The sequence below is a fragment of the Falco punctatus genome (genome assembly GCF_963210335.1).
Source record: "Falco punctatus genome assembly, chromosome: 13".
NCBI lineage: Eukaryota > Metazoa > Chordata > Aves > Falconiformes > Falconidae > Falco > Falco punctatus.
In genome coordinates this window covers 20,645,016-20,671,425 of record NC_137593.1, presented here as the reverse complement: position 1 = coordinate 20,671,425, position 26,410 = coordinate 20,645,016, and the positions used below count along the sequence as shown (strand labels likewise).

Below are 26,410 nucleotides of genomic sequence, written 5' to 3'. Positions count from 1 at the left end.
AGCTTTCACCCGTAACCAGCGCTTCCTTGCAGCAAAACAAACTCAAATTCTTACATGTTTAAAATAAGCAGGCTTGCAAGGTCCTCGCTGACTCAGACCCTAAATTAGCCAACACCCCTTTTTCTACATTAGAAAAGAAAATATTTCTGCAATGGATCAGCACAGGAAACCCCTCCCAATAACGCTATTTTAACCAAGTACCTGTTGGCTACTGTACCTTGCGGTATGGAGGTGGGCTGGTAGGAGGGCTCAGAGAGCTGGTACGTTGGCAAAGTTGGCATGGCACTGGGTGGAAATCCTCCCGGGATCAGATGGTTGAAAGCCATCAGTTGATTCGCTCCTGCCTGTTTCCTCCATCTAGCACGACGGTTACTAAACCAGACCTACAAATGTTTTAATTACGGACATTTGATTTTTGTACATTTAATATGGGTGCATCAGAAATAACAGCATTTCTTTTCAAATGCATTTGGTGTCTGAGACAAGAGATACAGAAGATGCGCACTGGGCTCAGAGCTGCCAGCAAGAAAGGTGCCTTTGGCACACACTTCCACAGTTCAACGGACAAGACATAGGAATCCTGAACCCTAGTTTCCTCTCAAATACAGCTTCTCCTGAGAAACAAGCTGAATAACACTTTCAAGCTTTAGTGCTTTTAATAGCTATCAATCACTACCCTTATGGTGCCAGATTTAAGGAGAAAGGGAAAACAGCTCTCCATTTCGTCTAAGTGTGAGCCAAAACTATTTCGTCTGGATTGTATTGTCTTTATATTTAATTTGCTGACAAAGTTAGCAGCACCACTTAATGCACTGTTGGAAGGTGCTTGTACTTACACATTGGGATACTATATTGCCCTAATGATCAACAGAGCTTTAAGCTTTTGATTTGAAAAACACAAGCCCCATGTACAAAACACAAATCCCTCGCAGCAAGTTTTCATGTATTCACATATGTACAAAACATCTCTTAATAAACTTGACATTAACAGTAGATCAGTATTTCAGTACTAGATTAGCATTTCAGAACCACTTTGAAATCTGTTCCCAGGACAGAGTACCAAACAGATGGGGTTTGAATTAGTGGGACATTTTAGCTATAAATCTGCTGTCTTTCACATGATTCTAACTTCATGTTTTAAGTTTTCCAAGTCTTGGATGGCTCTTATTGCCTTCATGAAAGGAAAAGACAAGACTTCACAAATGCAGACATAGTAAGAGTTGCAAAACACAGGTTAATATTGATATTATAGTGATTCCACACGCCACAAATCGGAAGGGCAACCAGCCACAGCAGGGATGCTTGGACCAGCGTGCACATGCACTGCCCTGCTGCAGATTTAGAGCAACTTCTAGATTACAGCACTTGGGTCCATGAGGTAGACGACCATAGAAAAGAAAAGTTGTTTTGCAATAAGGGAGGATACATATTTGTAAACAAGCAGGCAGTTACTCCTAATTGTACACCCCGAAGCAGCTGCAATGACCAACCATGGATACTATCAATTATATAAAACATTAACTGAGCTTTAGCATCTTACAAAGTACATCTGCATAGCCTGTAAGGCAGTTCTGGCCTGAAGGCCACTGAGGCACCTCGGCTGATGAGCCACACGTAGATGCATTTGTAAAAGTAAGTTGGGTCTCCGATCTGTCACCTTTCTTGCAAGCCGCCCACACTGGCTCATGAATCAGCCATTACAGACTGGATTTCTAGGTGTAATATCATTTACAAACTGTGAGTGGTCCTTACATAATACTCTAACAACATTTTGGACTATGCTGTGGGCTTGTCCTCTGCTCACTCTTTCAGAGTAGGAGTGGTGGGACTCACTGGGCCATCTGGTTTCTGATGCGTGCCATCTGTCACCAATGTAGTTTGATCTGGCTTCATCCCCTTTTCAGAATGAGAGGCTCATTTCACACAGCTGCCTCCTTTGCTGCCTCCTCTGTTGGGCACATCTACTCCTCAATTACACACTCCCACTCCGGTTTAAGATTTAGGACAGAAGGATAGATGGAGTCTCTGTTCTACCTCAGGAATCCCTCTCAGGTTTTTCACTGTACATACTAACCCTCCCGCTGCCTCCATGTGAACCATTTCTGAAAGCAGCTGGCAGGGACAAGACACTGGGGTGGAGAAGCAAGACCCACAATGAGCAATAGTTGAGGATGGGTCTAGATTCAGCAATACTTTTTTACTTGCTCATCCTATAGACATCTATATCCTTTTTTATGTCTCTGCTTACCCTTTGCTTCCCTCACTGACATTTAAGTATAAATTTCTTATTTACCCTTCACAGATTCTTTCTACCTGCTTATGTCTCCCAAAGCCTACCATTCTTAAACTCCTGTGGCAGTATCTTTTGAACATGACCAAAGAGAAGAAAAAAGGGGCAAGACATGTTGAAGAAGGATGAAGAGGCTTTGCTAAAGAGCACTTAGGAAGGATAATGGAGGTCAGAGGGAGCAGGGAACAGCAAATGCATGCTGTAATTAGCGTACCCAGGTCATTAACTAGGGTTTTCTCCATGACACTCTCACTTCTTCAGGTCAAGAGGGTTAACTGATGATCTTCCAGTGTTTTGGGAACACTAACTGAACTACATAAGTGGACTTCACTGAGGAAAATGAGGTAACAAGATTTTGTTTTCTCTACAGATTAGCATTTGCCTTCAAGCCCTAGTTCCTTATTAAAGTGAGTCAGAACCCAAACCTGAATTCAGTAGCAAGTGATTTGCATTAATGCCAAGTTTTATGCTTTTCTTTACAGATAGATTCTGGCTACTTTTATAGATTTGCATTTTTCTAGAACTGCAGATACATCTTAACCCTGAAAGAAACACACTCAATGGTATCAAAGTCTACAGCACCCCCACAATGAACATACTTGCGCAGAGCTGTTGTTACCTGGAGCCCCATTAAATTAAGTGGGACCCTGCAGGGGTGCAGGAGCCTGCCTGGACTGTGCAGAAACAAGGCTGTGTATTACGACCTCAGTGCCACATGACTGCGACATACTAAATGGATGTTACTTGACTGGCACCCATGTCACATGCTGCTGGCACAGCCTTGGCTCCAGGCTCATCGGCTCCAGCCTCTGCCACTGCACTGCCTTGCTGCCCCCGTCAGCTGCAGCACACACCTGCTGCTGCCTGCCCTGGCTTCTTACCTTCCCCAGGCAGCAGGAAGGCAGATGGCACCTGAGCAGCACCACAGTCAGTCCAAAATTAACTCACCAAAACACCTTGAACCAATTCAAAACCACAAAGCAAGTCTTATTACCACTTATACCACACACATCACTACAGAACAGTAGGGGTACATTAAAACAAAAAAAAAAAAACAACAAAAACCCCAAAGAAACCAAACAAACAAAAAAAAACCCAACACAAAAGCAAAAAAACCCAACCCAACCACACACCTTTACATGAAGCACCAGAGGTCCGATCCACACATGTACTCATTTCCCTTTGATTTTAATGGGCTTTGGATGAGCCTTGGTAAAAATACTAAAAATATTTTACCTTCAAAATGACCATAAGTATGGCCCCAACTCCTTCCATCACACGTTTTTACAAGTGAACACACTGAATCTCTGAATCTGTAATTCCAGATGTTTTAACACAACAGTTTTTATTATTGTTACTATTTACTGTCATGGCCTCACCCTTTCCATATGGCTCAAGATTTAGTTTTGCAAGTGTGTTTAACTCCCATTTTATACCAGATAACATGCAGGTTTCAGATGTTGTGTGTGACAGAACACAAAGAAGAAATGATGTAACAGTGAGACAGTAGGGAAAAAAAAAAACCACAAACAAAATTAAATGCGAGAGTTAAAAAGTTGAAAATTGATTTTGGAAAGTCAAGAAAAAATTACTCAAAACTAAATAAATCAAATATTTTATATACATTTTATGTAATGTTTATTAAAATTAGTTTATTGAAATTAGATCCCAAACTTTATTCAGTAGCAGTTATATGCTTTCTATGTTAACTGAAACAATTTATTATTACTTTTTAACCATAGTATTCCACTTAGATAATCTTCGGCTGCCTTGACTTATTCTCAAGAATTCAGGAATTTATTTTTTTTTTAAATCAACACATATCATGAAGAAACCATGTGCACTACTACCACTACTTAATCTTGACAAATTTTGCCAATATCAAGCCAAGATCTTAAAATATAAATCTAGTCACCACAAGCCAAGTGTCTGCTTAGAAACACATTGTAAAGACCTGGGGAAATACTTCCATCTGTTTATACACTTCCAATATGATTTAAACACAATGTCCCCTTATGTTCAGCAAATCTCAACTTCCACCAGTATGACAAAGTCCTCTTCTTATGAACAGCCTTTTCAAATCTAGCAGGTCCCCACAGGATGCTTCTGTTCTCCCACACCCTCCCTTCCGATAGGGAAGCGATCATCACCTGGATGCAGTGGTGCTCACAGCATAATGCAGCCCCTGGTGAAGATCACAACCATCATCCTGTGAGAAAATGCCACCCGGCAGTGGTGGTAACAGAGACCCAACTCTAAACGATCTATGTCTCTTTAATCTGACAGACTAATCTTGTGTGTTGCCATCACCAGCAATAACATGGATCCCGGTGGAAGGCAGGCCATTCCTAGACTATTTCAAACCACCACTACCACACTGAATTCCCCCATGGAAGCAAAAGCAGTGGATAAGCAAGCTACTGCATTCTGGAGACTCAAAATATTATGTTCTTACACAAACAGTACTGTGTCCAGAGGAATATGATCTGCTTGTTTTGGTGTAACATGCAGGAGCTCTCAATTAGATCAGCACTGCACTTGGTGCTGTGCAAATGCAGACACGGACAGAGGAAACGTGGCTTGTCCAAGGGACCTCAGCATCCCAAAGAGATGTCTGCACCAGAAGCCAAGACACATTCATTTTAGTGAGGCTCTGGCTTGCCAGTTTCTATGTCACTTTAGAAGATGGAATGCAAATGACCCAGATGATTAGTTGAACCCCAGTGTCTGAACAAAATTTACATCTCAACAACAGAACTGAAGAGGATTAAATTTACAGCAAAAGGAAAAGAAAAACAGTCCTTTAGGGAAAGTAATTATTGGAAGTTCTAGTTTTTCAAGCATCTGGAACTGGACTGACCAAAAAAGAATTAACTCCACAACAGAACGTAAAAAAAGCATTTTGCACTGATGTAAAAGGGAGGAGGTGAACTAATAGGTTTCTCTCATCTGTGTTTTCTAATATTTAGATCTTGCCTTTTATTATCATTTTTCCTTTAAGTAGTTTGCAAGTGATCATGCCAACATCTTATTTTGTTGATCGCAACAGGATATTCTTTAAAAGATGTATTTATTCACTTGGGAACACACTAGTGTAATTAGCTTTGACATTTCTACAGTCTGATCGTAAACAGAGAGTGCTCTATGTGCTTTTAAGGCAAAAATATCTCTGATCCAACAGGGCAAAACATTAGAGATGTGAATTTTGCACAAAACCCATGGATATTTTGTTAAACACAGTCCTCACCATTGGAAGCATGAGTGCCAAAACCACACAAAGTCAAAAGACTGATGTATTGTTAACGGCACTTCTAAATTTAGACAGAAGAAGTTTTTGGGGGTTTTTCCCCCTTTTTCCTTATATTTTTCATGGCAACTGCTTCCCCCACCTCACCTGTTCTCCACCTCTCCCTTCCCCCAGCATTCACATGTTCAAAATAAAGCCTGACCAACCTGCAAGCAGGACTCCACAGTGGTTATGCCATCAGGGAATGAATTTGGGGTGTGCCAGAAGCAGTGGGGCTGCCTTGCAAAGAGGGGAGGCTGAAGAAGGAAACTGCTAATGAAGCTGGGCTGCACCAGCCGGGACAGAGCTGACTCCATTACCTTTGCAAAACACGGCAGCATGACTTCTAAAGACACCCATGGTGTCTGCTCCTGCAGTCTACTGATGCTGGACCTGCATTTACTTCAGCAGCCATTGAAGCTGTGCAGGCACTTCACCCTCTCGTCAGGCCAGCAGCTGACACCAGCCCTTGTGCCTACCTGACCTGACTGGAAGTTCAGTCAAAGAACACAAGACAGCAGGGGGAAAAAAGGAAACAATAGGTTTTTCTTCCCTTTCCTGTTTTTTGCAGTAGGGTGACTCTCCATCCTGGCTCACCACAGTATCAGATGAGCTCCAGGGATCACACTGCTAGGGACCAGCCACAGGAAGAAGAAAGAGTAGGAGCAGAATTGCTTTTTAGCAATAACTAGTTGGTAAATCAGCTTCACTGTGACATCTGCACACCCCCAGTCTCACAGGAATAAGGCCTACTTCGTATCCAGAGGCACACCACGGGTAGGGCTGTTCCCTCACAGCATCCCACAGCAGTGCTGCTAGCCTACTGAGAATGACCTGCTGTGACCACCAGCAGGAATGCCGCGGGGGGCTGCAGGTTCTCCACCTGGGGTCTGCCAAGAGCTGCTCTGTATGGTGAGGAGAAGTCATGCTGGTTGGGATACAAAGAGTTATCAATGTGATGGAAATCAGAGTCCCTTTAAAACAAACAGGAAAAAAGAAACATCCAACACTCCCCCCCCCCCAAAAAAAAAAAAAAAAAAAAAAACAAACACAAAACCCAAAAATCCCTACATGACTAAATAAAAAAAAGATGACAAGACAGAAACCCACTAGGCTGTGCCAAAGGGAATAAGGACTTCCAACAACCTCCCAGGACAATCCAACATACTCAACTCTCATAGTTTTCTTTGAAAAGACTGATGCAGTCCTAGACAAATACCTCCAAAATACTGCAGCTAATTTACCCGTAATAATTTCTCCTTTACCCCAGGGGAAAAAAAAATATCTGCACTTACAGTGTTATCTACTACAAGAATGCACATAGTATTTTCTTTCTTTATCCTATATACGGTGCAAAAACAGCAGCCTAAGAAAAGGCACTAGAAATTCTCCATAAACCACACTGGGAATAACTGTAAAGATCTGCTGAAAGGTTTTAAAAGTCTCTGAATCTGTCCTGCGTTCCTTTACCCCAACTCCCCATAGGACTACGCAGTTCAGCACACAGGCTCAAACCATTCCAGAGAAGCTGAGGGAAAATTAAGACTCTTTTTGGCACAGGTCCTCCCTCTCCCATGATTTCCCCGTGAATGCTTTTCACTATTTGCTACTCAGAAAAGACTATGAAAGCTGAAAGACTGAACTTTGGAGCTTTCAGCTTTACTGCTAGCTTAGGAGTCATAATTTCTTCTCTCACCTTTCCAACCACTATCTTCTCCAAATTATCTCTTCCCCTTCCCAGTGAAAAAAAAAAATAAAACCAAACCAACAACACAAAAAACAATACGCTAGCACAGCACTTAAAATATTTTTATCATTTTTCTTCCAGCTACTCTAGACATCCGAGCTCTTGGGACTTCTTTTATTTGCTGAGGCTGTAATAAGCTTTTTACAAAAGCTTACAAGCTGATTACATGTTTGACATGGGAACATTCAACCCCATCCTAGTAGCCTGGAGAGATCTGCCTGAATTTTCAGACATGCTCTTCTGTTAAACAATATTTTTTTCTCTTTAGAAGTTTTCAAGCAAACTAATTTAAACCTGGGAATTGGCCAAGAAGAACCTTTTCAGTACAGGACAAACTCATGTTTCAGAATTCTTCCTGACTTCCCCTGCTTTTTCACCATTATTCATGGACTAAAAGAGTCCAAATACATTTCTCCCATTGCCTTTCAGGGTTGAACAGGAAGGCCGCATGCCAGCTGCTTCTCACAGCAGGACCTCCTGCCCCACACAATTCCAGAGAGCTTAGGGGCACATCTTCAATATAGTCCAACATGCAAGTCCCACGCATCACATTTCTAATAATTTGGGAAGCCTCCCTTCAACACACAGTCCAAGAAGGTTTGTCTGACTGGCCAGCCCCCATGGGGCAAGGCAGACTCCTGGCCCTCCACCTGCCAGGGGACAAACCTGAACCTTGTTTAAAAATCCTTCCCCAACAGATTGAAGTAAACAGCTCCCACTGTCAATCAGGCTCCAAGCTGCTGCCAAAGTTCACACAGTTCATCCAGGTCTAAAAATAAGCCTGATGTGGGAATCAAAATATGCCAGAAAAGATGCTACCCAATTCATCCCTTATGATCTATTTGTTACAGAAACCATAACCACACTGCTGTGAAGCTCAGAAAGAGCCTTTGATCTTTATCTACACTGGGGAAAATTTCACTTTTAGAATTCGCCTTTAGATTGAATCAGTAAAAATAGGCCACAGACCTTTAGGGCCTGCTCTGCAACTTAATGATGGTTTTAATGAGGTTTTAAACTGGACAGGTAAAGCACTGCATGGTTGTGATTTTTACTTACAATATGTGAATCTTTAACCTCAGATACAATAAAGTATTTTATTTTATTTTATTTTTAATAAAGGGTCATGCTTTGGGACTCTACTTAATGTTTCTGAATTGTATCTGATGGATGCACAAGACCCAAGAACTTTCCCCTTTCCTACTGTATCTAATGTGCAGAGAAGAGCCGGTTGCCTTTGGAAGAGGCAGCAGAAGAGGTTGTCCTGGCTCCACACCACATCTGGGCTCTGACACAGGGGAGAAAGGTTCAAAAGTCCATGAGTGGAAAGATGCTGTAAGAGGAATCACAGGGAGCATTTTAAATCCTTATTACACCCAGTGCTGAAGTATTTGCGATGATTATTGTTATGCATCTTGTGACTCTTGCAATGTGGAGTTTGTTGCAACACTTCTTTCCCCAAAAGCCTTTCCCTGTCCCCATGATTAAGTACACAAGTAACATTCACATGGTAAAGTCTGTTTTCAGTTGCTTGTAGCTTTCAAAAATTTCCCATTAGGGGCTAAGTTTGATCTCAGCCCAGAGGCTACTTTTTCCCCACCTCCAACCAACCAGCTTAGAAACATGCATTTGGTTACCCTTCAACAGTGGGAAAGGGAGAAAATAGATGGTTTAGTGGTTTAAGACTCTTCCTTTCACGGGTGTTCAGAGAGTGCCTCAGGGAATAGAACGAAAGAGGAAGCACGAGGGCAGCAGGGTAGAAGAAACAAAACATGAGATGTGAGTACAACATGGAGGGACTGAGTGAGGGAATAGCAAGGTTGGTCCAGTTGTAATCAATTAAATAACTTCCTAGATAAAGTAAAACTCTATGAAATTGGACATTGCAGCCTGAGTCTGGCTGAGCCCAGAAAATTCTTTTTTTCTCTGGCATTGCAAAGAGCCAGCTCTTTTAGATGATGCTTGATTGGGAAGCAGTCAAAGAGATCTTTGTGTATATAGCCATATAAAACTTGGTATCTCTGATCTCTGTCATACTGTTACCAAAAAAGAAGTGTGACTAAGACAGCTTGAATGCTACATCAGTATGGCTATCCGGCTCTCCCAGCCTCAAGTCTCTTAGGGTTCTTTTCTTTTCACAGGTCATCTTTTATTTCATGCCCATCATAGGTGGCTATTTTAAGGGGCTATAGAGAGGTGCTGAATGCTGATAAGGCAAATCCTGTATCCCTTAATCCACTGCTAAATCACTCTGCCAGCCTTCAAGGGTACCAGACAGATGGAGTGCACTAGGAAACTGCCCACAGGCTGGTTACTTCAACCCCAGCTCATCTTTAATCCAGAAAGGTTTTGTTCTGGTATTCTAATCATTGATTGACTGGGAACTTTCTTCCATGCTGGGTTAGGTAAAATATCCATGTCAGAGGTACTGGGGAATTCGTGAGGCTGTAGATCATAGGAGTGGCGTGAGACAGGATGTGTCTCAAGGGAACCAAGGAAGCCATAAGGAATGTAAAAAGTCACAGGGTTAAAGCCACATTAAGACAGCTGTTATGTTAATGAGAGTTCTGCTTTTCTTCTAGCTGTGGGTCATTGATTTAGAAAAACATGAACAAGGTCTTTTTCATTTTATCGTATTTTTCCACTGAAGCTAACATAGCCCAAAACATCATACCCTAGATCCTATTTGTCTTGCAAACAGAACTTGTGTAGAAAGTTATCTTTATAATGTTTGTGCGTGGATGATTCCCAGGGCTTGATTTAGTCTTACCTGGCCCAAGTCTATATACAAAGCTTTTGCAAGAATTTCACTTAGTAAACATGTTAAGAAAAAGAGAGTCATGCATCACTGAGCTTGTCTTCCAGACAAATTCATTCATACATCTGATTTTCTCTCACAGTCATAACAAACACTTAAAAGAAATGTGAAGTCTTCTGCAAAAAAAAGAAAAAAATAGCAAGAAAACCTGAAAAAGTCTGGACCTTGTAAGATGGATACTCAATAACACATCTATGCTGCAATATGCATGCTTGTCTTACAAAGGCAGAGGGATATTTATATTGCTTATTTCAGTTTGCAGAGTCTGAATGCTTCAGGCTGAGCTTCAAAGGTCAAATTATTAGAACAGAGTTTCATGAAAGCGACCCAATTCACCTGTATCCTTGGTTAGATCACAAGTTACCACTCATTTCTCTTGCCTGGTTACATCAAAGGCTGCAACATTTTTCTTGTCACCCAACCACACATTTCCTTATGAACACTTACAACTCAGACTGATCCAAACAGGGTAGGCTTTTCCGAATGACTCTTAGATGTCAAGTAGTGAAAGAGCATCAGAGGATTCTGCCTGTGGTATTAAGCATTTCACAGGATGTGCTTCTTTGCCGTGAAACAAAGCCCTGCTCTGAACCTGAACTCTGAGGTGCAGTCTGTTCCAGAATTATATGGCTGCTATTTGCCCAGTTTGGGACATCTGAAAATCCAGGTTCATGCTTTTACTAAATTTAAAGCAACTCCACAGTTTACTCCTCCAGCATGTTAGCTTGTTTTAGGCAATCCAGATCTACATGAAGTTGTGAAGACCTAACAGTTATTTGAAGGTTTATTTTCTTTTGAATTAAACCAACAATGGGGATAAGAGATATTAAAAGGTGTAAATCAATTCAACTTCAAAAACTAACCTAAAAGTAAACTGTAGATACTGCACCAGTAACCTTGCTCCCTTGCATGGCTCTATAGACACATCGTCCTTTTAAAAATGTTTTTGCTTCCTCTGTTAATGCCTGAAAGACCCAAACAACAACAGATGAAATCAGTTAAGTAACTATAAACTGGCACAACAGCTGACCTGATTACATGCAGAGTGCTGTCAAATGCATAAACCAAACTGGGATAATAGCCCTTCTTCTCCAAAAGCTCAGTATTATATTCATGGTAGGTATGGAACAATTCCTGGGGAAAACACATTTTTTTCAAAGTAGTTGTCTTGAACAGTTGGAAAATCAATGTCCACATACAGATGCAAAAACACCTAAGGTTGTAAACAATATAGCTTCACATTTTCCTTCTACCCCAGAGTAGGATCACATAAGAATATAGAAGGACTGACGTGCTAACAGAAAAGGCAATTCCCTGTGTTAGGCAGCTTTTAAATACATACCTGGACACGAGCCTCTGTGAGTTTGGCTCTTTGTGCAAGTTCTTCCCTAGTATAAATATCAGGGTAGTGTGTCCTCTCAAAAGCTCTTTCCAGCTCTTCCAGTTGTTCTGCCGTGAAGGTTGTCCTACTGCGACGCTGCTTTCTTTTTAAAGGTAAATCTGGTTCAGAATCAATGTCAGAGCCTTCATCAGACTGGGGTGCTGATGCTCAAAAAAAAAGAAAAAAGAAAAAAGAAAAGACAGGTAAAAATTAGCTTTCCTTGAGGGCAAAAAAAGCAAAACATCGGATCAATCAATGATCTCTTATATGGAAAAGCTCCTTTTTTTTCCCCATGACTCAGAATTGAGTTGGCAAACTTCAAAAAATCAAAATAGTGAGAAACAAATCAGACTTAAATGTTACATTGTGCAAATGTGCTCAAACCAAACAAAGATTTTCAAAAGTTCAACTGAGTTTAGCACCTTTTTCTGGCCCAAGAATATTTAAGAACCTCCAGAACTTTTTGAGTAAATGAATTATTCAATTCCTTTAACTCCTCCAGCAGTTTGCAAGTCATTTAAACACTTAGAGCAGTCCCGCCTAGTTGCAAGCGATCAGACAAGCAATACGCCCTTGTTTCTTCTGTTGAACAGCCAACAGACACAATTATTTGTCACACCAATGTGCATCTTGTAACTTAAACATTCCAACTCTATAGACACATGCCCATGAGACCTTCCCTAGAAATCCATCACTAAAACCTTATTGCTGAAATGGTTATGGAAGAAATTACGAAGGTATGGGGAGCACTACTGAAGAAATTACTTCTCATACACAATCAAATATTTGGTTCATGTCATGTATTATTTGTCCTATGCTCTGAACAGTATTATATACATTTGTGTTAGTATGTCTCAGCACATTTAAACATTCCTGCCTATGTGCAACTTACTTGCCCGTCTTATGACCACCTAACGTAACCTTAGGACAAACCAGACAAGTGTTAATATCAAAAAAAAAAAAAAAAAAAAAAAAAGAGAGACGAGATGCACATTGCACAGAGAAGTCCTGTAAGAATAGCTCAGAGCAATAGTTTGACTTGACTCTTCCAGTTGGTAAAGCAAAGAGATTCCAGCATAGATCATGACCAGAGCTGAAATACATGGACTGCATGCTTCCTTTGCCTGGGGTTTCATCATAATTCCTCCTAACCTTGTGAGGTCTTCCAGCACAGAGCATAGCTACACACAGATGTGCTGATGCTCAGCCTCCAGACAACAGTCCAGGACGTGACTGCAAAACAGCCAGGCTGTGTTGGACTAAAGGCCCCTCACGCCACACCCCAAGTTGGCACTTAAGGAAAGCTGGCAATAAACAGACCACGTACATACAGCATGTCCCTGTCCCAGGAAGGGGCTACCAACTCTTGCAATCTACAGTTTGACAAGAAATCAGGACGAAAACTCTTTCTGGGTTACATGGGCAGGAGTGTGAGATGACACACACACAGACCCAGCCAGCTCTTGGCATCATCGTTGTTTGTTTCCCCTGTGCTCCCTGGCAATCATGTGAGGTCCAGCTACAGCCCTGCCATGGCTGAACCCATAGCTTTAGTTGTGAAGCAGCAACGCCTCTTCCAGTACCTGCCCAATTGCCTTTCTCCAACAAACAGTTAACGAACCAAAAGAATAGGCTTCCAAAGCCACTCTTCACTTGCATCAGCTGCTGTCCCAGGCGACAAGCATTCCTTCTTGCCTGAGTCTTCAAGGGAAACCACCTAAAGAGGGCAGACACTCCCCAGTGAACTGAAACTGCTTGTATTTCAACTGAGCAAGCATTACTTCTACTATTTCAATAATGCCAAATAAATTATTGATATAGGCATTGATTTAAAATAATCTTCTTAACATGATTTATTTGGAGGTAACTGAGAACATAAAGCCAAAAAGAAATCAGCTGTTCAAGCTCCAGCTAAAACCCCCCACCATGTTTATTTCTAGCTATCTTAAATTTCCAATTTCACTCAAGCTGTTTGAACTAATAAATATACCTAATCTGTTTACTCAGGCTTACAGCATGAGAAAGACAAAGTGCTGTTTCAGACAATTCAGCCAAAGAGTTTATGAATTTCTGCATACCGAAAAAGAACAATTACTGCTAGACCAGAGGCTTTTAAGTGAAAGCTATCTTCATTGTCCAGACACCATCAATATCTTGGACTCAACATAGACAGGACATCAGGAGAAACTCCCACAGAGCTCAGCATTAATGCACTGCCAAAGCATCCAACCCCCAGAGTCTCTTATTTGCATGGAAGTTTTGCCCCAGATAAGATTGGATTAAGCTGTTCGGGTTCTTGAGAATATTGTCCTGAAGAACAAAGGGGAATCAGCACAAACATCCTATCCCAAATAGTTCATGTTCATTCCTTATTGAACAGGCAATCTAGGGTATCCCAAAGCGAACATAACACATCATCTGAATTAGTGATGAATCACAAATCTTCTCACTTGGGGTCCCAAGTGACACCTGCCTTCCTCAGCAACTGCCAAATTACAACTCCGTAGGATGGCTTCATGCTGCTATTCGAGAATAAGAAGAAACACAGGATATTTAAAATATAGTTTTCCTATGTTAGCCTTAGATACAAATCACCCACCTTAAGCAGAACAGCTATTGCTGACAAGCTAGATGAGTGGAGGAGAGCACACCAGCCTTGTGACCAGGGTCATATTGGCCAGCACTGCATTCTGACCATACCTGATGTCGTAAGATCTGAAACAGAGCTCAGGAAGGTCACTTCTGGAGAAAACTTCTCAGACAAAAGTTGCTTTTGATTGTGTACAATGAGGGGGTTTTTATATTAAAAAAAAAAAAAAATCCCCAGATCTCAGGAACTCTTTCAGTACTCTCAGGCTCTACATGTTTGAAGTTCCACATATACATCTACATATATGCCTATAAAAAGCCAGCTAAAACTGTGTAATTTAAAGTGGATATTTATCACTAAGTTTCTGAAGCTAATTCTCTCACCAATAATGATTTTTCTTAAAATGTTTTATAAAAACATAGCAAAGTATTGTGAAGTTTCCCTGCACCTTGCATTCATGCAGCTAGGACAATCAGAACTGAAAAATGAAATTAAGTCAGTGTTTATCTTAGCTTCACATTTCATTAAGCAGTATATGAAAGGCGCAAAGCTAAACCAGTCAGAAAAAAAATGGAGTATCTAAGATCCCAGGACAATATAACTAATTAAATGCAAACATTTAGACAGAAAGTAATAACTTTAAAGTAGGGAGAAAAGGTATATCAAGTGAAATGGCTTTCACATCTATCTGATTTCATTGGTGTTACCCTTCTCCAGGCCTGGCTGCTACATGCTGCTTTATTGAAAACATGGAGTTCCTTTGTCTTGTCTGATCTGTGATATTAAAATCAGACAAATGTCATTTCAAATAATAACTATATGTCTGTACTACAAACCACACTATTTCTATTTCTTACAAGGTCTTCTTAAATATTATTAGTTTCAAGGAAGTTCAATACGAAAAAATAACAAAAAAATACTATTATTGGTCTTTTATATAGATGGCAGAGTATTGGCTAAGCATATAAATTGGACACATCTCTGCTTTTTTTTTAACAAAAAAAAACCCAAACCAATGTTCATTTTATATACACTCAACAGCCATAGCATATTGCCCTTTTGCTAAGCAGTATCTCACTAACAGATTCACTGACTTCCATGACATAAAAAGATACTGTTCAGCACAGGTACAGGTGGTCAGATTTTAGCTGGATTGTTTCCATCTCACCTCTACAGACACACAACATGTATCTCTAACCTTTACAGTTGTCCTGATGATCTTAGTACTGCAGCCCCTTGAGCTATAAATAGGAGAAAGGAGGAGATCCAGCGGTGCCCGAGGAGATCCCCAGCCAGACCAGACCTTCGGCATCACTGGTGCCCCGCTTCCTGCACAGCTCATAAAATGGGTGAGGCAGCCAAAAGCACTACCAGTAGCTGAGCCATGAAGTTTAATTAAAGAAGGAATTAGAGAATTAAAGAGCAATTATTTGTCCCTTAACCCCTCGTGACCTGTCTGGTGGCCTGAGGAGTGGCTGTGTGCTGGTTATCACCACGGCAGGCGGAATGCCTCTGCCCGGCGGCGCGGGCGCTCGGTCACCTGGGGCTCGGCAGCGAGCCCCTTCCCCAGCGCCGTAAATGGGCACGTCGGGGCAAAAAGCAAACGACAAAATAACACACCAGAGGTCATTCTGTGGGCTGTTCTTCCTCTCAGCAAGATGTTTCATTTGAATAATTAAATAACAAAAACATGACAACCATTTAAAACCCATACATTAGGGCTGTGGGGCGGCGCACCTGACAAACAGGGCAGAGAGGTTATCTTTCCTCAGCCTGAGAAGGCACAGCTTCTCCAGCAAGCCTTCAAACACTGTGAAAATTTTAAAATAAAATATTACACAGCCTGTTTCTCCAAGCATAACAGCCCGAGGTCTGCCCTAGATGAATTTGGTCTAGCCACAAGTCTCGCTAAAAATAAGACACCCCCCAAAAAAAAAAAAACCAACATATCAGAGGCCAGGGAGGACTCTGGTGGCGGTTTATTCACCAGCTGCTCTCTCATGTCTTCACGTATGCCAGGCTAAACTGCCGGGCTCTCCCCTCGTGCCACATCCCCAGGCCACGAGGCCGCGGCACCCCCAGCTGAGGGGGACACACACCCCCCGGCTGCCTCGCGCGCCCAGGGGGACGCGAGTGACCTCCCTCGTGTTTACTCGGGTGCAGGCGAGGAGTGCGGCAGGGCCGCCACCCCCACACAAACCCCCAGTAAATGACAAATGACACTTTCTCTTTGTGATCTTTGGGATTTTTGTTGACTTATTTGGAGGCTTTTGTTGGGTCCTAAGAAATGGCCTGTGGCTGAGGCCTATTCGGCCGATTTCCACGCTCCATCTGTGGTATCCATCAGCAGGGCCTTCGCCCGCATTCAGGGCTCTGACACCTGCCTGGCAGGATGCGGGAGGCACAAAGGAGGCTGCGGCGGACGCGAGGGGGGCGGTGGGCCGGGGGGGCCGGGGAGGGCAGCCGGGGTGAAGGGGATGCACAGCAGGGGTTAATCCAAGCTACCCCCTCCCCAGCCCTCAGCACCTGGAGGCTGTCCCTCCCAGACCGCCTCTCCCTGCCCGAGGTAAGGGGGCTCGGGGATGTGGGCCCTCGGAGGCACCCCAGGCGCTCGCTAAATAAACCTCCGGCCGGCGTGCGGCAGGGCTGGGGCAGCAGTAGGTGGCCAGCAGCACATTCCTCCCTGCCTCCCTGTTTGTGTTGGGGTAGGCTTTCAGCAGCTGGCGTTTTAACAGTTGATGGACTAGAAACGCGTCAGGCATCCTTTCTTTCCCCAAAATAAAGTCCACGGGAAAATAAAGCAGCATCTTTATTTCCTAACATCCCCCCATCTCCTCCCGTTCAGCGGCAGGCTCATATTTGCATGCAAAATATAATGAAGACTCTGGAGGCAACCGACTACCTCCCTCCCAGTGCACTGGCCCTTCATTTTGCTGGATTTGCCTGGGGAAACATGACGCCAGGCTCCCCTTCTCCTCCTCCCGAAACCTCACTGTCACAGCGAGGAGCCATTAAAAAGAAAATACACCCTGCCAGGTCTGCGCTAATCAAAACAGGACAAATACACTCTGACACTCAACAACTCCCCGAGTGCCCACAACCCTGGGTGGAGACTACAGATTAGTTATGAATATGGCAGGCAGCGGGGGACGAGCTCAGGGGGTCTGGAGTCACCCCTCAGCCACCTGTGAGCAGTTTCAGACGCCGCAACTGAATGCTACGTTTTTCCAAGATCAAGCATGCACTGAAGATTAGTATAGCATCCCTAAATTTCATGTCGCAGTGCTCCCACCAGAGCACTTTTGACAAGTTTACCAGCACTCAGAGGTGCAATTTTATCCAATTCCCTATTTACTGCCTGTGCTTCACCATCAAAAGGGTGAAGAGGACAGAGGGGAGATTTGGGCACCGCAAGTTTCACCTGTTATGTCACAGCCCAAAATTTGCTAACAGTTGGACTCTTCCTCTTTGAGAGGCAAAGGAAAAGCAAATTTCAAGAAGCAAGAAACTACAAAAGATTTCTCAGTGGGCTTAAGTTAAAACATGCTAATGTTGCTACATGCTCCTATTTCCCTCATAAAAGTGAAAATTAAGGATCAGCAAATACAGAAGAAATTCTTAGTCTTGCTAGAATTGTATCTAGTACAATGTGAAATACTCACAAGTAGTAAAATTGCTTTTAACCCTTTCTACCAGCATTTTGACTACGATATATCAAAAAAATCCAAGAAATGGAACCAGAAAGCAAGCCTCTGTTCCAGACATGAATATTGCTCATCTAACAAGGATTAAGTCACACTTCAATTACTCCTTTGAAAACCACTGCTATTTGCAAAGGGCATACTTACAAAAACATCTTAAATGGCTTTTTTTTTTTTTAATCCCAGCTCTACAGGCACTTTACAAAAGTCTGAAGTGAGAGAATGAGAGAAATGGGGAGAAAATATGTTGCTGTTTAAGTAAACTGATTAATAAAAGTAATTAATCGGTTACTGGAACTGGAAAAGAGCAACCCCGTCTCCTGTGAGATCTCAGCTGGAAAGTCAACGCAGAAAGGAAAAAAACACCACCACAGTGATAAAAGTGAAATTCTTGAGAGAAGTGGATGGCATTTTTATTTTGTTTGGGCTGATTCACATAGAGAAATGTGCTTTGTACAGCAAAGTGCAAAGGAAAACAGTAGCTGCAGTAAAAGGAAATGGCCAACAGTGACTTTTATTTACAATTACCAAGAGACAGGCTATTATTGACCATATGTGCCACAATCGCCCTCCTTATCACGGGTAGGCCATCATGTCCATTGGGAGCTGTTAATGAACTGGGTAATTGAGCTGCTGACATGTGTTACCAAAACAAAACAATAGGAAGAAGAGACAAATGAACATTTTATTTGCCAATCAGAGTAGGTTCCGCTTTTCAGAGAACTGTGCCTAAGTAAGTGGCTGAATACATAAAACAGTGCATTGAAGGCAAGCAGATGCATGCACAATAATGGTTAACTGACAGCCTATGGCCCATCTGTGCTTAACATTTTGTTAAAGAAATTACTTGACTTGCTAAAAAGACAAATCATACAGCTGCCCCAAGTGCTGCATTATAAGAGATAAATCATTAGCTAAACTGTTTCATGCTTAAAATGACAATGCATATTAACAGTTATGCAGGGACATTTTGTCAGCACAGCTTGATGCAGTTATAACTTACAAAAAATGTGACAGCTCATAGCTATTCAACAATTTCAACTTAGAAGAGAATGACAACACTGTGAAAACAATTTAACTGCACAAACAATAGATGATTCACAGGCTCTTCTTTTTAAAAATATATTTAATTTTTTTTTTTTGAATGATGAAATAATATGGAAAGGGGAAAAAAATGGCCAGTGTCTAACTGTTCTGCACCATTAATCTGCTAGCATGTACTTCATTCAAAACCACAGAGCATCAAAAAGGAACACATTCCATTTAAAATATCAAAGACTGCATCACCAGCACTAAGAATAAATGGCTAATTCTCAACTGTGCATGAAAGGATAAAGAATTTCTAGAGTGAAAGGAAGGGAAGAGGAAACTGCAAATACAACTACAAAAATCTCTTCTTATTCCCCCACCTCCTCTTCCAAAAAGAGAGATTTGTTTTGTTAACATTAGTAACATTACTTAACAGCTTTGCATGTGGGCCTGATCCCGCTCCCAAGTTTCACTGCTGCAAATTTGCACTGGGAAATATTATCATTATTATTATTTTACATTGAAAACTAAGTATAAAGGAACTGCAGTTAGGACTCTGATCCTATTGTACACATAGCACACACATGGGTGTATATAGCCCAGGAAAGCTGCCCAAGGGAGGGCAGAAACACAGACCCGTCTCCTCCCGGCTTAGTCACAAAGACCAGGGCAAGCCAGACCCTCAGCCAGATGTACCTGAACAGCTGCACTACTTGGAGGAGGGGAAGAACAACAACAAAAAACCCCACCAAAAACAATCCACAAAACACACACACACAAAAACCAAAGCAAAACAACAAAAACCAAACCAAAAACAAAGCCCCAGAAATAATGCAATTTGGCAAAGCTTGTGTAGCCTGTGGGAGCTTTCCCTGTGGTTTCAGAGGCTGGTGCCCACATAAGGGGTTAGCTCAGGTTTAATGACTAAATAAAAGTTAAGTTGCTACAGTTTTCCCCACAAAGACAAGACCGCCTTGCCGACTTCATACAGCTGCTATTCACTAGCCTCAAAGGACTACTCTGCTGTTTCCACCAGTATAAGAGCAAAGCTGCAGCCAGGCAAGTTTTGGCCCTTGCTCAATCTCTCCCATCATTCTGAGCAGATCCAGGGAAGGAGTTCAGCAAGAGAGCACTGGCTCTGTGATAACCCCAGGCATGAGAAAGTGCTCCAGCACTAACCCATCCGAGCACACTGTCACTGGACTCTGAGTCACCCCACACGTCTCTCTGAATGCAGCCTATTGACTCGGAGCAGGGGGCTTTTGGAAAAGCATGAAGAGGAGTCACAAGCATATCCCGTCGATTTTCACTGGGAGCTCACGAGTACCCACATCTGGGGGCTTTGCCCACATCTGGGGGCTTTTCCAACCCTTCCCACAGGGAGCATCCGTGGTAATGCTGTCCGCACAAGTACTGTATTTAACCATCACAGCATCTTGTCTTACAAAAAACACTAGGACATTTCAAGGGAAAACTTCCAGAGGGCTCAAAAAAAAAAAAAAGAGAGAGAGAGAGAAAGAAAGAGAACTTTGCCTCCTAAATTTAGAAAAAGGTGAAGAAAACTAAATAAATCCAAACGAGGTTTGCTCTCAACAACTTTTGGGAAGCTGATGTTTTAGGATATATTTTAATGTAAAAGACAGGAAGACTTAAGAGGAAAGTAAAAATCTCTTGTGCAAATCCCAGAACGTACTAAGAAAGTACTGGCAACACGTCTTCAAGCCAGTATCAGCTGATGGAAGAGGCAATTGGTAACCGATTAAGACTGAAAACATGGAGTATCCTGGGAGATGGAATTTGTCAGCTGAGAAATTAAATAAAGCAAACGAAGGATTCTCTGGATAAATAATGAGACTGTATTAGTGAGTTAAAGCACTGCAAATAATTGAGCTGTCAGCAATCTCTCACTGTGCAGGCAGTGTGGATTCTTCAGAAAAAAAAATTATATTTGGCCCAATCCTTTGCAACAACAGCATGCAAACAAAACCCCTAATATTACACAAGCTGATCAAACTTATTGGGCACAACAATATGGAAAAAACTTAGAAGCATTTTTCAAAAACATCTCTGCATTGCTTCACTGGGTTTTGACCAATTTGTAGCATTGCTAAAACATTTTTGAAGAAAAAAACAAACTGTACAGATGCTTAAGGTAAAAAAAAAATTGAGCATGTTTTAATACATTTTCTCTCTCAACTAATTCTAGCACCTGAATACCATTCTTGATTCAAAACAAACACTGACAGAGCAACTGTTGTAGATAGCTTCATCTCAATGTCAACATTAGTCCTCAAAGTCTCTATGGGAAATCAAGGCTATCCTCTCTTCTTAAACCCACAGCTGCAGCCAGACCACCCCTCAAGCCAATTTTACCTACTATAGAGCTAAAATGGGTTATATGATCATCTCTATTTATCACTCTCAGGACTGGGAATGGCCAAAATATTGCCAGCCTTTTAAAAAAAAAAAAAACAACACACAGAATATTGGATTTTGTCACCGAATACACCATTTCCTCTAGAAGTCACTTAACTCTGTTGGGTTTTGTGAAAGAAAACTAAAAGTGATCAGTTGTTTGTGGTTTTGTTTTTTTTTCCCAGACTTTAGTCAATAAAAAAGGTTACATTTTTCGCCAGACATTTTTCCTGTGATTGATTTTCCAAGGTACTACCTACTCCTGCCAAATACTTCTTTTCCAGGCAAAATTGTTAGTAACTCAAGGTCACTCCCATCACAACTACATAAGAATTGGGGTGCTGACCTCAAAATCCATCATCTTCTGTCATGGGACCTGGTCCTATCGGGTACCGAGCCCTCTGGTCCCACTGGTCAAAGAGTCTCTGCCTTTATGGTTGTTCCAGTATTTGGGATGAAAGGGGCCTACAATGGGATAGCGGTAGGATGCTCAGCACTCCTTTGTGTTGCTTCCCACAGGGTTTTCATGCCCAGCCCCTGCCTTGGGTGCCAGCACAGGGGGTGCAGCACTCTGTGCACAAGACTCCCTGAAGTACACAATGCTATTTTGTTCATTATAGTGCCTGTGGTGGCCGTTACAGTAATTAACTTGAGTCCATTCGAGAGTCAGTCACCTGCAGACCCTCCTTGTCCCTTGCCCTGTGGACTTTGTGTGCCAATGAGCTCCTGGTATCATCCTGTAATTGCCTTCCTGGTGGCTGCCACCTGAGAGCTCTCAGTGCGACAGCTACACATAACTCAGAACTGCTCTGCTCAGGTGAGATGTGAGCAAACGAACCTCACAAAACTTATTAGGGCTAGTACCATAGGGCTGATCATACCATTGCCATATTACAGATATTAAACAGACATGAGAAATTGAAGCAAGACATTTTCTACTTTTTAAGCAAGTTTCAAAACTGAAATTTGGGTGATTAAAAAAAAAGTTCCATGCACACACACTGTGCTATAAAGAGATTAACACTATGATTTGCTAATAATGAAGCAAGGTATACAGCTCACTATCTGTTCAAAAGAAACACGGGGAGCTCAAATTCCAAAGAAAACTCACAATTCTTCAGTCCAATAAGAAAACCAGGACAAAGCCCAACATCAGCCGACTGAAGGGACTGATGTGCCGTGCTGGGCTGCAGCCAGCCCCACAGCACCTTTACAGCACAGAAAATGTGTCCAGCTGGGAGTCACTCTTGATCCCTTCTCTACAGCACAGACACATGCAATTCCCATACATTTCCTCTCATTTACTACTTGTTGACAGATGCTGATAAATGCTTTTGAAAACCTACAAGAATTATGGTTGCTGGTGAATACTTAATGGTAGAGATGTCAAAAATTATTTGACTAAACATACACACATTTACACTGTCTGCTTTGAAACCTCTACAGATACTAACAATAAATTTATAACTGCCTATCTGAATTATTAGCAGCCCCCAAAACTGAAAAAGTAACTCTGCACCAAATTTTATGAAATAAATACCCTGGCTTTTCTTAACTATTCTGCCACACACATAAGACAGAAGCAGCAGGATGCCTGCTGGTATAGCCTGTAGGCTTCGCTTGGACACTAACATTACAAGACTTACTTTGACTTTTGTTTCTTCACCCCCCATCCCACAATATTATTTATTTTGAAATAATTTTTGTTTGGGAATCAAAATTAAATAAAGCTTTAATTGATATCAAGCCCCTTTATATAAGTCTGACATTAACAGAGATTTAAAACAATGGTGAATTAAATGTGTGCTGATGAGCATGCAAGCCACGGTGTGCATGGAGCACAACTTAATAAAACTTATTTTAAATTGGCATAATAATGTGTTAGCTTAACTATCGCCATCACTACATTAATTTTAGCAGACTTAACCATGGTACTTTTTATTTTGTAGCTGTTTAAAAGGAACTATTTTTTTTTTTAGAAGTGCATAAAATCATAATCACTGCAAAGCATTTCCCAGAAAGCTGCAAATTAAACAAATTAAGCCAGGCAAATTAAACGGTAAATAAGGCTGTTTCCACTTTGGGGGGATAGGGAAGTACCTTCACTCTATTTAAAAATATAATTCCCATAGGCATTTAAAGAACTGCCTACACCAGTGTTACCCAGCCTTTATTTAACCACAGACAACGGCAGTCCCCAAGAGGACAGTCTGTGAAACGCCTGCGGCTCCCAACTGCTCCACTTTTCAAGGTTTTGGAGTTTACACACACACACATTTTGTAGGGGTTTTTTTGGGGTGGGGTTGGGTGCTTAGTCTTTTTTCTTTTTTTTATTATAAGTAATTAAAATTGAAGAGTTTTAATTGCTACGATATATGTTGTCCATTTCCCAGCTTCCTCCGCCACAGTGCAACACAGTGGAATATTAAATCCATGGATTTTCCTCAAAAGTTTTAGGTAAGCCTTTATATAAACAAAACTATTGAAGAGCCCAGGCAAAGGGATAAAATTTTAGACGGGGGCTTAGATACTTGTTCGGTTTCTAACAGTCTCATGGATTTGAGGTTGCTTTGGGCCCTTTAGCTAACCTACCCTGTATCTATTAACAGCTGTGAAGCAGTATAGATCCAATATTACACCTCCAGCATGTGGGCTGTCTCCTGCACCCCACCTGCAACTACAGCCCTCTGGGTCCAACACCCAAGACGTTAAACCCAAGGTACCAGATCGCCATTTCCCACCAACTTCTCCTCCTGGTTATTTTCCATGATTTTCCATTCTCATGCCACCTCACCCTCCCTTACTGTTTCTAAATGGAGCTTACTTCTCTGCACTCTTGCACAATGCAAGGTGTTATGGGATGCCAAAATATTTCATAACTCTGCAGTACTGCACTTGCTGACACACCTGGTAGAGAAAAAACATCTGACAGATTATTATGCACTCTCAAACCAAATCTTTCCTACCATGTATTGGAGGAGATATATTTTTTGCTGTCCCAGCTTCCAGACACTTAAGGAGCACAGAATATGCTACGCACACTATCATCGACATGCAGATCCTTGCCACAGCCAAAATATACTCATCATTTCAGTGGTCTTTGGATCTAGCCTCTAGGTTCGGATGTAGCCCTCAATCACCTACAGGTATCAGGAATTTCCATGTACAGAAGACACAAGGTAGATGACCTTTAATTTAGTTCCTTTTACCTAGATAGGAACCCAGTGAAACAGCCTGTGCTTTTTTTTTTTTGTGCATGAAGAGGAGTTCATTGTTAGATGATCTCTTACACACTGAAAAATCAATGCTTTCATTAAAACTGATGGGTTTACCCTCCAGAAATAGGGCAAATTCTCTAAGATAACAGTGAAAGTGGTCACACAAAGATTTGCAATGTTTAAAACCAGAAAAAAATTACTGAAATGCAAACTTATTAATTCAGAAAATTTGTTAAAATGCCTAGTTTCTTAGTTACAGCTTTTCATATCTAAAATCAGCTGTCTTGAATTGTTAGGCTGTAGGGATAATTGATAGCATCTATTTAAAGGTTCTGTTCCCATAGGTCCTTAACATTATGGGGGGAAGGGGGAGGGGGGGGATCTGCGAAAAGCTTTACGTCAACTATAAATCTAAAAATTCTGGCTCCTGTTCATGCTGCCTTCCAGTGCTATGGCACCACTGAACTGACTCCCTGTTTGTTCCACTTGCACACAACTAGGAGCACCACAGCCTGCAAACTCATACATGTGATGTTGGGTACCCAGTGACACCACAAGTGACAGTCTATAGCTCCCCTGTAAAACGTGTAATGAGAAAAGTTTTCTTAGGTGGAAATAAAATGGTTCTCCTTGTTTCTAATTTCTCCCAAAAACAATGAAATCCTCCTAATACCGTAACACATTCAAAAGCAAGAGGGTTTCTTGAAAGCAGACTCCTCACAGCGCCAGGGTGCTTAGCATTTGCCTGCCACTGTATGAAACCGTAACAGGTCCTAAAACGGGAGCTTGGGTTTGGCTGCCTGAGCCCTATCTCACCTTGTAAGTCCAGTCTAAAATAGAAATACCCCCATGATGTGTACTGGAAGAAGTGCAGTCACTAACACACAGCCTGCCTCCCCTGATCTATGCAGACAAGCAGTATGTATTTTCTAGGAAGTTTAGAAAAAGACAAATATTCAACATCCACTGAATTTCAGCAAAAATTATGTACCTTTTTGTTGTTTGACAGCAAATTTTTAAAATGATATTTTTTCCCCTCAATTCACACCCTATGGAGGTACAATTCTCTGTCTGCTTTGGGTCAAATCCTGCTGAAAGCTACATCAAAGTGTTAAATACAGATTAGGAAGTCAAAACTTGGCCTGCAACCCAGCCGGACAGAACCCGACGCTAGAGCCTGACAGATGCCCCAGATGAGCACGGGGAAGCCTGCCAGAGTGAAATCTGCACAATAGCGGAGAGACAGAAAAGAAGAAAAGCTGCATGCTCCCAGCCAGCCTCCTGTGCCGGCAAAGGAAAACAGAGATCAACTGAGAAATGAGCTCTTTGCAGCTTTCTAAGTGGCTTCCTTTTTATTGTTAAAGAAGCTGTGTAAGGAGACCCAGGGTCCAGGTTTAACGCTACCCGAGGGGATCACAAGCCACAGAATAAATTCAAGAGAGCTACTCTGCGAGGGCCATATTTCACAGAATTGTTCAGGTTGGAAAAGACCCTTAAGATCAGAGTCCAACCATAAACCTGACACTGCCGAGTCCACCACTAAACCACTTCCCTAAGCACCGTATAAATATAAACAAAGTCTCCTCTTTCATCAAGAAAAGGACTGCAGAGCTTGGCCTGCAGCTCCTGAAGGCAATGCTCTCTACCTGCAGCTCCCCGGTAGCCTCACCACTGAAAACAGTAGCCAACCAAGTTGTGTGACACTACCCTCATACCTCAAACAAAGCTTTCAGCTGCATACAAACTCCAAGTAACTCACCACGATACATTACACTGTTTCTGCCCAAAACATCTTCCACAAATGAGCATGCACTCATGACTGGAAACCACACTCCCTATTCCAAACTGTATTTGCCTTCATCTACTGTTTGCCAAGTAATCAGTGTTTCTCTGTCCCTGGTAATATTGTGCCTTTTGGCTCACAGCAGAAGCCTA

General features: G+C 41.9%; 1 protein-coding gene and 1 long non-coding RNA gene across 2 annotated transcripts in view; both read right to left on the bottom strand.

The window, feature by feature from the left end:
* Positions 1–22,412, bottom strand: part of LOC308072920 (paired box protein Pax-3) — a 56,897-nt gene extending 34,485 nt beyond the window's left edge. Inside the window, exon 1 of the mRNA XM_080410495.1 lies at positions 218–22,412. Within this exon, the coding sequence (XP_080266621.1) occupies positions 218–326 (109 nt within the window). The 5' untranslated portion in view covers positions 327–22,412. The remainder of the gene's footprint in view (positions 1–217) is intronic.
* The window catches only part of LOC308072352, a 272,072-nt gene that overhangs the window by 76,448 nt on the left and 169,214 nt on the right, over positions 1–26,410 (bottom strand). The gene's annotated exons all lie outside the window — the stretch shown is intronic.